The 13,511-nt window shown below is 41.6% G+C and overlaps 1 protein-coding gene and 1 long non-coding RNA gene across 3 annotated transcripts in view; one reads left to right on the top strand and one right to left on the bottom strand.

Moving 5' to 3' along the window:
- LOC125145796 overlaps positions 1–3,707 on the bottom strand; it is a 10,018-nt gene extending 6,311 nt beyond the window's left edge. Inside the window, exon 1 of the long non-coding RNA XR_007144257.1 lies at positions 3,396–3,707. This is a non-coding gene — a long non-coding RNA (uncharacterized LOC125145796). The remainder of the gene's footprint in view (positions 1–3,395) is intronic.
- Positions 1–11,786, top strand: part of fhl3b (four and a half LIM domains 3b) — an 18,240-nt gene extending 6,454 nt beyond the window's left edge. The window contains exons 1-6 of one of the 2 annotated variants that reach the window (XM_027174640.2): positions 3,912–4,042; positions 5,640–5,818; positions 9,024–9,198; positions 10,671–10,840; positions 10,974–11,160; positions 11,382–11,786. In XM_027174640.2, the coding sequence (XP_027030441.1) occupies positions 5,663–5,818; positions 9,024–9,198; positions 10,671–10,840; positions 10,974–11,160; positions 11,382–11,527 (834 nt within the window). In that variant the 5' untranslated portion in view covers positions 3,912–4,042; positions 5,640–5,662 and the 3' untranslated portion in view covers positions 11,528–11,786. Of the gene's footprint in view, positions 1–3,911; positions 4,043–5,639; positions 5,819–9,023; positions 9,199–10,670; positions 10,841–10,973; positions 11,161–11,381 lie in introns of those variants that run through there. The other variant, XM_027174639.2, reaches the window with a different exon arrangement.
- The last annotated feature ends 1,725 nt before the right edge of the window (positions 11,787–13,511 follow it).

Genomic DNA, 13,511 nt, shown 5'->3' with positions numbered 1-13,511 from the left:
CACACTGAGACACAGTGAAACACACAGATACACACTGAGACAGACTGAGACAAACTGAGACACAGTGAAACACACAGATACACACTGAGACACACAGACAAACTGGGACACAGTGAAACACACAGATACACACTGAGACACAGTGAAACACACAGAGACACACTGAGACAAACTGAGACACAGTGAAACACACTGAGACAAACTGAGACACAGTGAAACACAGATACACACTGAGACAAACTGAGTCAGTGAAACACACAGATACACACTGAGACACAGTGAGACAAACTGAGACACAGTGAAACACATTGAGACACAGTGAAACACACAGATACACACTGAGGCACAGTGAGACACAGTGAAACACACAGAGACACACTGAGACAAACTGAGACACAGTGAAACACAGATACACACTGAGACAAACTGAGACAGTGAAACACACAGATACACACTGAGGCACAGTGAGACAAACTGAGACACAGTGAAACACATTGAGACACAGTGAAACACACAGATACACACTGAGGCACAGTGAGACAAACTGAGACACAGTGAAACACACAGATACACACAGATACACAGTGAAACACACAGATACACACTGAGACACAGTGAAACACACAGATACACACTGACACACAGTGAAACACACAGATACACACTGAGGCACAGTGAGACAAACTGAGACACAGTGAAACACACAGATACACACTGAGACACACAGACAAACTGAGACACAGTGAAACACACAGATACACACTGAGACAGACTGAGACAAACTGAGACACAGTGAAACACACAGATACACACTGAGACACACAGACAAACTGGGACACAGTGAAACACACAGATACACACAGATACACACTGAGACACAGTGAAACACACAGAGACACACTGAGACAAACTGAGACACAGTGAAACACACTGAGACAAACTGAGACACAGTGAAACACAGATACACACTGAGACAAACTGAGTCAGTGAAACACACAGATACACACTGAGACACAGTGAGACAAACTGAGACACAGTGAAACACATTGAGACACAGTGAAACACACAGATACACACTGAGGCACAGTGAGACACAGTGAAACACACAGAGACACACTGAGACAAACTGAGACACAGTGAAACACAGATACACACTGAGACAAACTGAGACAGTGAAACACACAGATACACACTGAGGCACAGTGAGACAAACTGAGACACAGTGAAACACATTGAGACACAGTGAAACACACAGATACACACTGAGGCACAGTGAGACAAACTGAGACACAGTGAAACACACAGATACACACTGAGACACAGTGAAACACACAGATACACACTGACACACAGTGAAACACACAGATACACACTGACACACAGTGAAACACACAGATACACACTGAGACACACAGACAAACTGAGACACAGTGAAACACACAGATACACACTGAGACAGACTGAGACAAACTGAGACACAGTGAAACACACAGATACACACTGAGACACACAGACAAACTGGGACACAGTGAAACACACAGATACACACAGATACACACTGAGACACAGTGAAACACACAGAGACACACTGAGACAAACTGAGACACAGTGAAACACACTGAGACAAACTGAGACACAGTGAAACACAGATACACACTGAGACAAACTGAGTCAGTGAAACACACAGATACACACTGAGACACAGTGAGACAAACTGAGACACAGTGAAACACATTGAGACACAGTGAAACACACAGATACACACTGAGGCACAGTGAGACACAGTGAAACACACAGAGACACACTGAGACAAACTGAGACACAGTGAAACACAGATACACACTGAGACAAACTGAGACAGTGAAACACACAGATACACACCGAGGCACAGTGAGACAAACTGAGACACAGTGAAACACATTGAGACACAGTGAAACACACAGATACACACTGAGGCACAGTGAGACAAACTGAGACACAGTGAAACACACAGATACACACAGATACACAGTGAAACACACAGATACACACTGAGACACAGTGAAACACACAGATACACACTGACACACAGTGAAACACACAGATACACACTGAGGCACAGTGAGACAAACTGAGACACAGTGAAACACACAGATACACACTGAGACACACAGACAAACTGAGACACAGTGAAACACACAGATACACACTGAGACACACAGACAAACTGGGACACAGTGAAACACACAGATACACACAGATACACACTGAGACACAGTGAAACACACAGAGACACACTGAGACAAACTGAGACACAGTGAAACACACAGAGACACACTGAGACAAACTGAGACACAGTGAAACACAGATACACACTGAGACAAACTGAGACAGTGAAACACACAGATACACACTGAGACACAGTGAGACAAACTGAGACACAGTGAAACACATTGAGACACAGTGAAACACACAGATACACACTGAGGCACAGTGAGACAAACTGAGACACAGTGAAACACACAGATACACACAGATACACAGTGAAACACACAGATACACACTGAGACACAGTGAAACACACAGATACACACTGACACACAGTGAAACACACAGATACACACTGAGGCACAGTGAGACAAACTGAGACACAGTGAAACACACAGATACACACAGATACACAGTGAAACACAGATACACACAGATACACAGTGAAACACACAGATACACACAGATACACACTGAGACACAGTGAAACATAGATACACACTGAGACACACTGAGACAGTGAGACACACTGAGACACAGATACACACTGAGACACACTGAGAATCACAGATACACAGAGATGCAGTGAGACACACTGAGACGCGGTGAAACACACTGACACAGATACTAACCAAGACACACTGAGACACACTGAGAAACAGATACACACTGAGACACACTGAGACGCAGTGAAACACACTAAGACACACAGATACTAACCAAAACACACTGAGACACACAGATACACAGTGTTACACACTAAGACACAATGATACACACTGAGACACACAGAAACACAGTGAGACACACTAAGACACAGTGATACGCACTGAGACGCACAGATACACACGGAGACACACATACACAGTGTTACACGCTGAGACACAGTGAGACACACAGAAACACACTAAGACACAGTGAGACACACAGAGACCTATGCACGTCTAAACAGACAAGCAATTTAGAAACCAAAACAAATCAGGATTACACAATAAGGAGACCGACCAATGACAAGACAGGTTAGGAGACAAAACACCCAAACAAAAAGTTTAACTCCATGAAATAATGACCGTTACCATAGTAACAATAATAAATCTAATCAATTAGCAGTAGTAACAATTAGCAGAAGGAACAGATAATATCCATACGTGAAAAACGTGTGTAAGGTGTAACTCCACACTGACAGCTGAGGATAGCCGTGATACCACCACCAAGCTTCTAAGCACACATTGTATATTTCCAAGCAGTTAAACGTTTGGGAAAGTTTCAGCTGGAGATGGGTTAGGGTTAGGGTTAGGGTTAGGGTTAGGGTTAGGACATCTTGCTCATGAACTTGAGGTGCATTTAAACACTCTGAGGTGAAAAAAATGGGGGAAATGACAAAGATATATCAAGACGGTGACACGCTTCTGGTTGGTGTCTGTATTTGTTATATAATTTTTTATGTTCTAGAGGTATTTGTTAATGGGGACATCGTCGACAGCGTCGTCACCTCGGTTTACACTTCCACATGCGCCGTGTAAGCAATAAAGGAAAGCTGTTACACCTGTGTGCACCATTTAGGAAGATTTATTACCCCTCTCTTTCAGCTTTTAAAAATGTTACGGATGAAAAGGGGCTTTTTTTTTTTTTTTTCTCCGTGGCACTCTGTGCTATGTTTCCGTCCTGCCAGCTCGGAGTGACACCGTAACAAAATGTCAAGAGTTTGGAAAGAAAACAAAAGGAAGGACAGAAAAAGGTCTGGTCATGATTTGTGTCTGAGTCTGGCATTGCGTAAAAGCTGAAAGCTTTCTGAGTGAGTCTGTAACACACACACACACACACACACACACACACACACACACACACACTGAAGTTCAGGACACTCACAGGCTGTCTGTTTGAAATTGCTATACATAGTTATAGACTTCATAGTTTTGTATGTGTACAGAATAAGGAAATAGCTTCGGTCAACATCTCTACATTCTTTGCATTTCTTTCGCGGCTTTCACAAACTCTCCGACCAGCTTTCTGAACTTTCTGCTGTTTGTTTGTGTCTTTCTTTCCTTTACAGTCCATATGACATTGAATATTTCTGGATGGAAACACACACACACTCTCACACACACACACACACACACACACACACCACCATCTGATTTTCTCATGGTTTACACGACTCCAACAGCCGTAATAATCATGTTTACATTCACTTTTTATTCGCTTGGCAGATGCTTTCCAAGTGAGGCACAATCCAGTCCAGCTGTTTAAATAGTGGGTGCCATGTGTGACACCGGCTGTCCTGAAAAAATTGCCAAGATAGTACAAGAAGATAAACTAGATTCGTAAAGTTCGTCACGACGAACTTTGATGTTGGCTTTGGCAATGTATTTGCAAAGGCTGGTGCTTTTTGAAGGTGAATGGACATAAGGGTTAGTATTACTTTTGGAGGCAAGTGGACAGAAAGCTAGGGTGCCAAAACATTTAGAGGTAATTGGAGATGAGCATGGGGTGTCATCTGAATACTCTTGAGGAAGCTCCCCACATTGGGCTGAGTGTTTTGATATGTCACATTTTTGATTTTGCATATTTTGGGGGCGGGGCTGCGGGACAACGAAAGACCGGTCGGTACACCAATTTAAACCGTTGTTCAGAGTATCACCCTAAAGGAGCTGGCCGAGTTCGGTGTTGATAGTTCGAAAGCTTTCCGAGTTATAAACCTCCAAAATTTATAATGGGAGTCTATGGGGAAAAAAGGCCAATTTGAGTCCCGGTACCGGAAGTACCGGAACTCGGATCGCTTAGAAACGCAATAGCAACAAACTTCAGAGCAGGGTCCACGACATATCCGAATTTGGTTCATGTGACTCGAAAGCTCTAGGAAGAGTAGCAATTAATAATAATAATAATAATAATAATAATAATAATAATAATAATAATAATAATAATTAATAATAATAATAAAAAGTTGGCTAAGAAAAATAACTCCAGTAGCATAACAGAATGTTGGCTTCTACAAAGCCAACATAATAAAGCAGCAGTAAGACCAAATGTGAATAAAATATTAGTTTAATTTATGTAAATTGGACCAACACACCATAAGATGAAACCCAGGATTGTCTTGTGGTCTTTTCCTTTGGAAAAACAATGACGACCGCTACATGTTAGCCGTAATACTCATTCTAGTTCAGTGCAGAGCTTTGGGTATGTTTTCGATCATTTTACCTCGCATCTAGTTAACAGTTACACACTTCAGGACGGTTGAACCGGTAAACATCTCAGGATTAAACAGAAGCTGAAACGCAGTGGTGCTACCGCCACCATGCTACTAAACTGGGCACCTGAATATACAGTATCACTACCTGGAGGCTGAGATCTTTTGTGTGTGTTTTGTGTGTGTGTGTGTGTTACAGGTTGTGAGTGAACGTGGATCAGGATGAGTGACCAGTTTAGCTGTGAGAACTGTAAGGAGATTCTATACGGGAGGAAGTACATCCAGGTGGATGACGTCCCTCACTGCGTCCCCTGCTACGATCGTCTCTATGCCAACAGCTGCCAGGGCTGCAAAGAACTCATCGGACACAACTCACGGGTCAGGGAAAGCAACCGAGTGTGTGTGTGTGTGTGTGTGTGTGTGTGTGTGTGTGTGTTCAGTACAGCCTTGTGTTGATTAAATTCACACTTTGGAGGATTAATCCATGCCTTCATTGTATAAACACGGTTTATCTTGTGCAGAGCTACTGACTGTTCGGAATGCACTCAAGTGCAATTACACATAAGTGACGACGATCATTAATCACAACAACACAATAAACATCTGAGTAAATGTATTTAATGTTATTAAATCTACAACTTTTCTAAAACACATTTTACATTAATTGAAGATGGATAACAAATACATTGGGGTGATTCTGGAAATGGAGTTAGAGGGGCATTAGGGGTCAGAACTGTGGTACTATTTAATAGGGGTGGGAACTATAGTCTGATGGCTTTTGGGTAAGGACTGTGGTTTGATTGGTTACACTGGGCATTGGGGGTAGGAAATCTGGTGTGATGGGTTATTGGGGCATTAGGGGTAGGAAATCTGGTGTGATGGGTTATTGGGTGCATTAGGGATAGAAAATCTGGTGTGATGGGTTATTGGGGTATTAGGGATAGGAAATCTGGTGTAATGGGTTATTGGGGCATTAGGCGTAGGTAATCTGGTGTGCTGGGTTATTGGGTGCATTAGGGATAGGAAATCTGGTGTGATGGGTTATTGGGGTATTAGGGATAGGAAACCTGGTGTGATGTGTTATTGGGTGCATTAGGGATAGGAAATCTGGTGTGATGGGTTATTGGGTGCATTAGGGATAGGAAATCTGGTGTGATGGGTTATTGTGTGCATTAGGGATAGGAAATCTGGTGTGATGGGTTATTGGGGTATTGGGAGTAAGAACTTTAGTCTGATTAGATACAGGGGCATTAAGGAACTGTGAAGTGACTTGTGACAGGGCATTAGGAGTGGGAATCGTGGAATATTTGGGGGTATTAGGGCTGAGCAGTGTGGTCTGATTGCTTAGGGGGTATTATAAGTAGGAACTGTGGTATAACTGGACACAAGGGCATTAGTAATAGGAAGTGATCGGTTAAAGGGACGCCTGTCATTGTGAAACACCTGGTCAGTTTGTAGGCTTGACGTAATCATTGTTGGCAAAATGACGAGGCGTTTAGACGAAATCTGTTCACTTCATTCTGTGTTTCGCTTTGACTCCGGACCTCCTTGGTGTTGAATGGCTGCTTCCCCTCTCCCTGAGCTCACATCCATTACTTCTATGAGGATCGTAAGTGGGGAAAATGAGTCTCTCAAACAGTCTAAATAAAGCACTATGTCTTCTGGGAGATGTCGTGAACCCATCTCACGATCACCCAAACAGCTGTGTACACAGGGGAATAAAACCCAAAACCTTCACACCTCTTCACTGGAAGTCTAAAGTGTTTGCATGCGATCTGTGCGTAATCATCGTCAGCTCCGGATAAATCGCCGGAGAACGTCGTGAACAGAAACACAGTGATCCACCATGTTAATATCACAGCTTTACTGAGTGTAGATACAATGTCTTGCAAAAGTATTCACCCCCCTTGAACTATTCCATGTTTTATGTTGAACTGAAATGGAATTACTTCTCACCAACTCAATAAATGCTTATTTAACCAAAAAGGGGAATAGAGTTAGGTGGAAACAGATGATTCACTGTGGGGATTAACAGGAAAAGCCGAAAGTAGAAAAAGAAGAACAACAACAAAAAAAAGGGAATAATTGGTTTGTTGAAAAAGTATTCACTCCAGGGTCAATATCAGCATTGCACATCTGGATCCTGATGTTTTGGCCATTTTTTCTTGGCAGAATTGCTTAGACTCTGTTAGATTTGATGAAATCCTTTGTTTCTGAGTTAGTCTTGCCATGACTTGTCAGTCAGATTGAGGTCTAAGCTTTGAACGAACCATTCAAGCTCTTGGTTTTAAGCCATTCCGCTGTAGCTTTGGCAGATACCCCAGTATAAAGTCTCTTAGAGAGTCTAACATTTTTTTCTTCTTTAATTAGCCTGTATTTCTCTTCCATCCATCTTTAAGCTTTTTATTCTCTGCTGGTGAAAAGCTTTTATGGCATTTGGCAGACGCCCTAACACAGAACGCCTTTTTTGTGAAAAAAGATTTTTTTTTATAAAACTGAGCATTTATGTATGGGGGGCACGGTGGCTTAGTGGTTAGCACGTTCGCTTCACACCTCCAGGGATGTGGGTTCGATTCCCGCATCAGCCTTGTGTGTGTGGAGTTTGCATGTTCTCCCCGTGCCTCGGGGGTTTCCTCCGGGTACTCCGGTTTCCTCCCCCGGTCCAAAGACATACATGGTAGGTTGATTGGCATCTCTGGAAAATTGTCCGTAGTGTGTGAGTGTGTGTGTGAATGAGAGTGTGTGTGTGCCCTGTGATGGGTTGGCACTCCATCCAGGGTGTATCCTGCCTCGATGCCCGATGATGCCTGAGATAGGCACAGGCTCCCCGTGACCCGAGAAGTTCGGATAAAGCGGTAGAAAATGAATGAATGATGAATGAATGAGCATTTATGTGTTAAGGCCCTTGATCAGGGGCCCAGCAGAGGGGTATTCAATCTCAAAACCTTCCAATTGGTTATCCAATGCCTTGGCCACTTAGCTACCACATCCCCATAATGTGGTGCTACCACCATCATGCTTTACTCGGTGTGATGAGCAGTGTTGGCTGTGCAACAAACGTTGCTCTCTCCAGGTCCTTTTGTGTTACTCTTGGCATCTTCAGTGCTTCTATTTTAAGCTGATGGACTGGTTGAGTCATGTTCTTTACTTAATGTCCACATTAATAATGACACTGTTGTTTTCATAGCTCATTAGCCTTCATGGCGTTGCTTGAGATATGCTTTCTAACAAACCCTACGTTCTTCCAGGACACGATGGACACAAACCAACTTCATTCCGTTGATGATTTTTATTGTGACAGGGATTTATACTGTATTTATGTAATCACAGCTTTTGTATCTAACTTTATTGATTTGTTCCTTGAGTATTTTGTGTAATTTTGTGATATATAGTCTGTAATTTGTCTCTGTCTTTGATTCAGTTGTAGGTTGTATTATTAAAAGATTTAGAAAAGTTTAGGTGACTGAGAACCTGAAGAGAAACCAATACATTTCCATAGAAACGCTGTGTCATGCTTTTCATTATTGGTGCCATAAGTGTATTTTGTGTATGTGTGTGTGTGTGTGTGTGTGTGTGTGTATAGGAGTTGTACTATGACGACCACCACTACCACGAGGAGTGTTTTCGCTGCTCGCACTGCAAGCGCTCGCTTGCCGACGAACCTTTCACCTGCCAGAACGAAGCTCTTCTGTGTAACGACTGCTACTGCAGCGAGTTCTCTTCCAAATGTGTGGCCTGTAACAAGACCTTCATGCCAGGTACGTAATACATTTACATTTACAGCATTTAGCAGACACTCTTATCTCTATTTTTATTTCAGTTTATACAACTGAGCAATAGAGGGTTAAGGGCTCAAGGGCCAGCAGTGGCAGCTTGGTGGACCTGGGATTCGAACACATGACCTTCCGATCAGTAGTCCAACACCTTAACCACTAGGCCCACATACCACATGTAATACAGCAGCTCGTGCAGTGAGATACCGTTACAGGTGTGGGAAAGGGGAAGATTCTGGTGTTCAAAACACCTGGGTTAATGTTTTTAAATGTCATCAGTCAGACAGACGGATGAGTCGTAAGTAGTTTCACCGACTCGGGTGGGACAGTGTGATTACGACTGGATAGACCTGCAGAGCAGCACTCGTCTGCCCACGGGGATCATGTTACTCTCAACTGACACACACTGACACTAGCATGACACATTAGAGAGACAGACAGACAGATAGACAGACAGACTGGATGTTCTGTCCCTGCCCCATGTCTCAGGTACATATCTATAAGCGTGAGTCATATTGATCCACGAGTATCAGTTACATCATTTCTCACACACGCAGAGAAAGTGTGCTGTATAATCAGACCAGCTGACTGACTAACTGTCTGAGTATGTGTGCCTTTCTTTCTTTCTTTCTTTCTTTCTTTTTGTCTTTCAATCCTCTTTCTTCGATACTCTTACTTGATTTTGTATAGCTTTTTCTCTTTTCGAATCTTTCATCCTTTCTTTTTCTTTTACTTCTTATTTTTCGAATTCTTCTATTCAAATTTTTTGTCTTTTTGTTCCTTTATAATAATTTTCTCTGTTGTTTTGTTTAATCGTTTCCTTTACTTTCTATAATACATTTTTTATCTTTATTTCTCTTTCCATTTTCTTTCTTTCTTTCTTTCTTGACTTTTTTGTTTATTTCTCTTTTGCACTCACTCACTAAGTCACCCACCACCAGTAGGCACTCTATCTATCTATCTATCTATCTATCTATCTATCTATCTATCTATCTATCTATCTATCTATCTATCTATCTATCTATCTATCTATCTATCTATCTTTAAAGATGATTAATCAAAGGCATGAGGCGATCTGTTGAGGTTATGGAGTGATTCGCACTATACTATAGCCATACATGGGCATCACATCACCCATGACATCACTTCCTGTACGAGAGGTGACATTCTCCAGACCGGACTCTATCAGTGTAGTAAATATGAATGGAATGAGTTAGGACATGTTTTTATTTAGGCTTGACTCATGCTCTTTTTCTTTCTTTCTTTCTTTCTTTCTTTCTTTCTTTCTTTCTGAAGGCTTAATCTAAAAAAGGGTTATTATTATTATGTTAAAATTTTCAATATATTTTTACATTTTAATAAATGTCAAATCCTATTAGTATTATTGAGAACCTATTTTTATTTATTTGTTTGTTTGTTTGTTTGTTTGTTTGTTTTTCTTTCCATCATCCCCCCAGGCTCAAAGAAGTTGGAGTACGGTGGTTCTACCTGGCATGAGGAGTGTTTTGTGTGTTGTGTGTGTCAGCAGTCTCTGGGCTCACAGTCTTTTATCCCTGATAAGGATGAGTATTATTGTGTGCCCTGTTACGAGAGACGCTTCTCTCCCCGCTGCAGCCACTGCAAACAGGTCTCACACACACACACACAAACACACACACACACACACACACACACACACACACACTTGCATAAATATTGCCAGTTTACCATCTAATTACCAGCCATTTCTGACTGTGTGTGTGTGTGTGGGTATGTTTCAGATCCTGCTGCAGGGTGGGGTGACGTACCGAAACGAACCTTGGCACAGGGAGTGTTTCCTGTGCGCAGGCTGTAAGATGCAGTTAGCCGGTCAGCCCTTCACCTCTCAGGAAGAAAAACCTTACTGTGTCAAGTGTTTCAGCTGCCTGTACGCACAGAAATGCACCGCCTGCGACAAGGCCATCACAGGTGTGTGTGTGTGTTTGTGTGTGTGTTAGATGTGGCACTCTATGTTTATGTATAGGGATCTGTTTACTACTCAAGATCTGAACTTGCATTTAAACCTGAAGTGGGCGTGACTTTTATATTTTTTATGCCAGTTCACACCAGCCAGCTCTGCCTTCTAATCATGAATTTCTCTCTCTCTCTCTCTCTCTCTCTCTCTTTCTCTCCCTCCCTCTCTCTCTCAGGTTTCGGCAACGGGAAGTACGTTTCCTTTGAGGACCGTCAGTGGCATCAGTCGTGCTTTAACTGCTCCGGATGCTCCGTCTCTCTGGTTGGAGCTGGATTTTTTCCCAATGGCTCAAATATCCTGTGCAAAGATTGTAACAACTAAACTACAGATTCTGTGTGTGTGTGTGTGTGTGTGTGTGTGTGTGTGTGTGTGTGTGTGTGTGTGTGTGTGTGTGTGTGTGTGTGTGTGAGTGAGTGTGTAAAACACTGATCCGGGATCAGGAGTCAGCGATACAGTCAGAATATATCATTCACGGTATAATAACCATTTACACACATGTTTTTTACAGTTAGAAGTGCAATGTTTAACACCACTGATGTATTTTGAAAATATTAAATTTTTTTACAATTCCTACAATTCACATATGGCAACAATTTCTTCTAAAAAAAAAAAAAAAACATTCTGTGCTATAAACCTGATTTGAGGGCGTGGCAACTCATGACTTAGTTAGGAAACCAGACCAATCACGTGTGATATGCAAATGACCAAAGAACAGTGCGATCATGAGAAACGTTTAATTTTTAAAGCTTACTAAACTTTTATTTTATATATATTTTAATGAGGAAAACCATGACTAACAGTTTCACACACACACACACTCACTCACACACACACACGAAACTTGTTAGTTTACTAGCAAAACATTTCAGATGCATTGCCACTGGAGCTCAAGAAGTCATATTTTTGTCATGGAAAGTCAAATAGCTGCTAAAACACTGTTGCTAGGCTTAACGGTGAAACAAGCATGCCAATCACAAGCTAGCTAACGACCGAGGTAACCGATTTAGCCAGCTAACACACAGCTGTCTGAGACGATGTATAGACGTAGTAACGGTGGAAATGGCAACGAATCATCAGCAGTGAAAATCCTCCTGTTAGCTAAAACGATCTTGTAATTATACTTAGCACCGACTGCTTAACAAGCTCAAATTTTCTTAGCATGAAGCTGCGATGTGTATCAGCACAGCACAAAGTTAAGCGCATTTACAAACAGCTATATGCAGTATATGTACACACGATTTGTCCTGAATAAATGTTAACATCACATACTGTCATCACCTGACTTACTGCTTTGAGCGTCTTGCTGAGCGTGATGAACTGCATTCCGACACACAGTCACACAGCAGTGCGGTTTTTACGCTCTCCCGTCGAGTCGTCTGCATTTCAGCCTGTAAATTAGGCACGAGTGTCTATAATCTGTCTAATCTGTTATATAATCTGTATATATAATCTATTATATAATCTGTATAATCCCTTTATAACCCATGTTCACATTACACGCCTTCCTGCTACACGTGTGCTTCCTGACGACCCCGAGTTCCGCTGTTTAGCTAGCTAGCTTATTAATGTATAATGTCTCATTAAAAAAAAAAAACACTGTCGTGCTGAGTGAGAATTATGAAAATGTATATAAAATATTTTACAAAAGTATGTTAGCATTCTAAAAAAGCTAGCTAGCATTATTAATATTAAAAATATTAGGGAGGGGGAGTGAATAGCTAGCTAGCATTAGAAATAAGGAGTGAAACTGTCTTAGCTTGGCTAGCATTACACTGAGGCATTGTTATTGGAGCGACTACAAAACGAATTGCTGTTAGCTACTATATCTAGCTAGCTAACTGTAACTCTAGCTAGCCGATCGTGATTTCAGATAGCCGAATTACATCAATATTAGCTAGATATCTATGATAGTAATGAATATCTACATAAAAATATGATTTAGATGGAACACTGGCTTATTTAGTACCTACACTATGTGACTCATAGCAGCTAGTAATGGAAATTAATTATACAAAGTTTACTAAACTGAACCAGGCTGTTTATAAATCAGCTAGCTAGCTAAACATAAATAGCTAGCTAGCTAGCGGTGTTGTTAGAAATGATGTCTGAAACATAGCTAGTTGGACTGTATTACACCGAGCACTTTTTAGATGAGTATCTAATTGAGAAGCTCGCTAGCTGTACTAAAGTTAGCCATTTATCTAGCTAGCATTTATCTAGCTAGCTGTTTCATAGACACAATATAAATGCAGGGCTGTGAAGTGTCATGCATTGAGAGTGACAGTCACGCATTTCAGTCTTTTCT

This window comes from Tachysurus fulvidraco, chromosome 10 (genome assembly GCF_022655615.1).
Source record: "Tachysurus fulvidraco isolate hzauxx_2018 chromosome 10, HZAU_PFXX_2.0, whole genome shotgun sequence".
Taxonomy (NCBI): domain Eukaryota; kingdom Metazoa; phylum Chordata; class Actinopteri; order Siluriformes; family Bagridae; genus Tachysurus; species Tachysurus fulvidraco.
The sequence above is the reverse complement of the archived record's forward strand: the minus strand, read 5'-3'. Positions and strand labels throughout refer to the sequence as shown.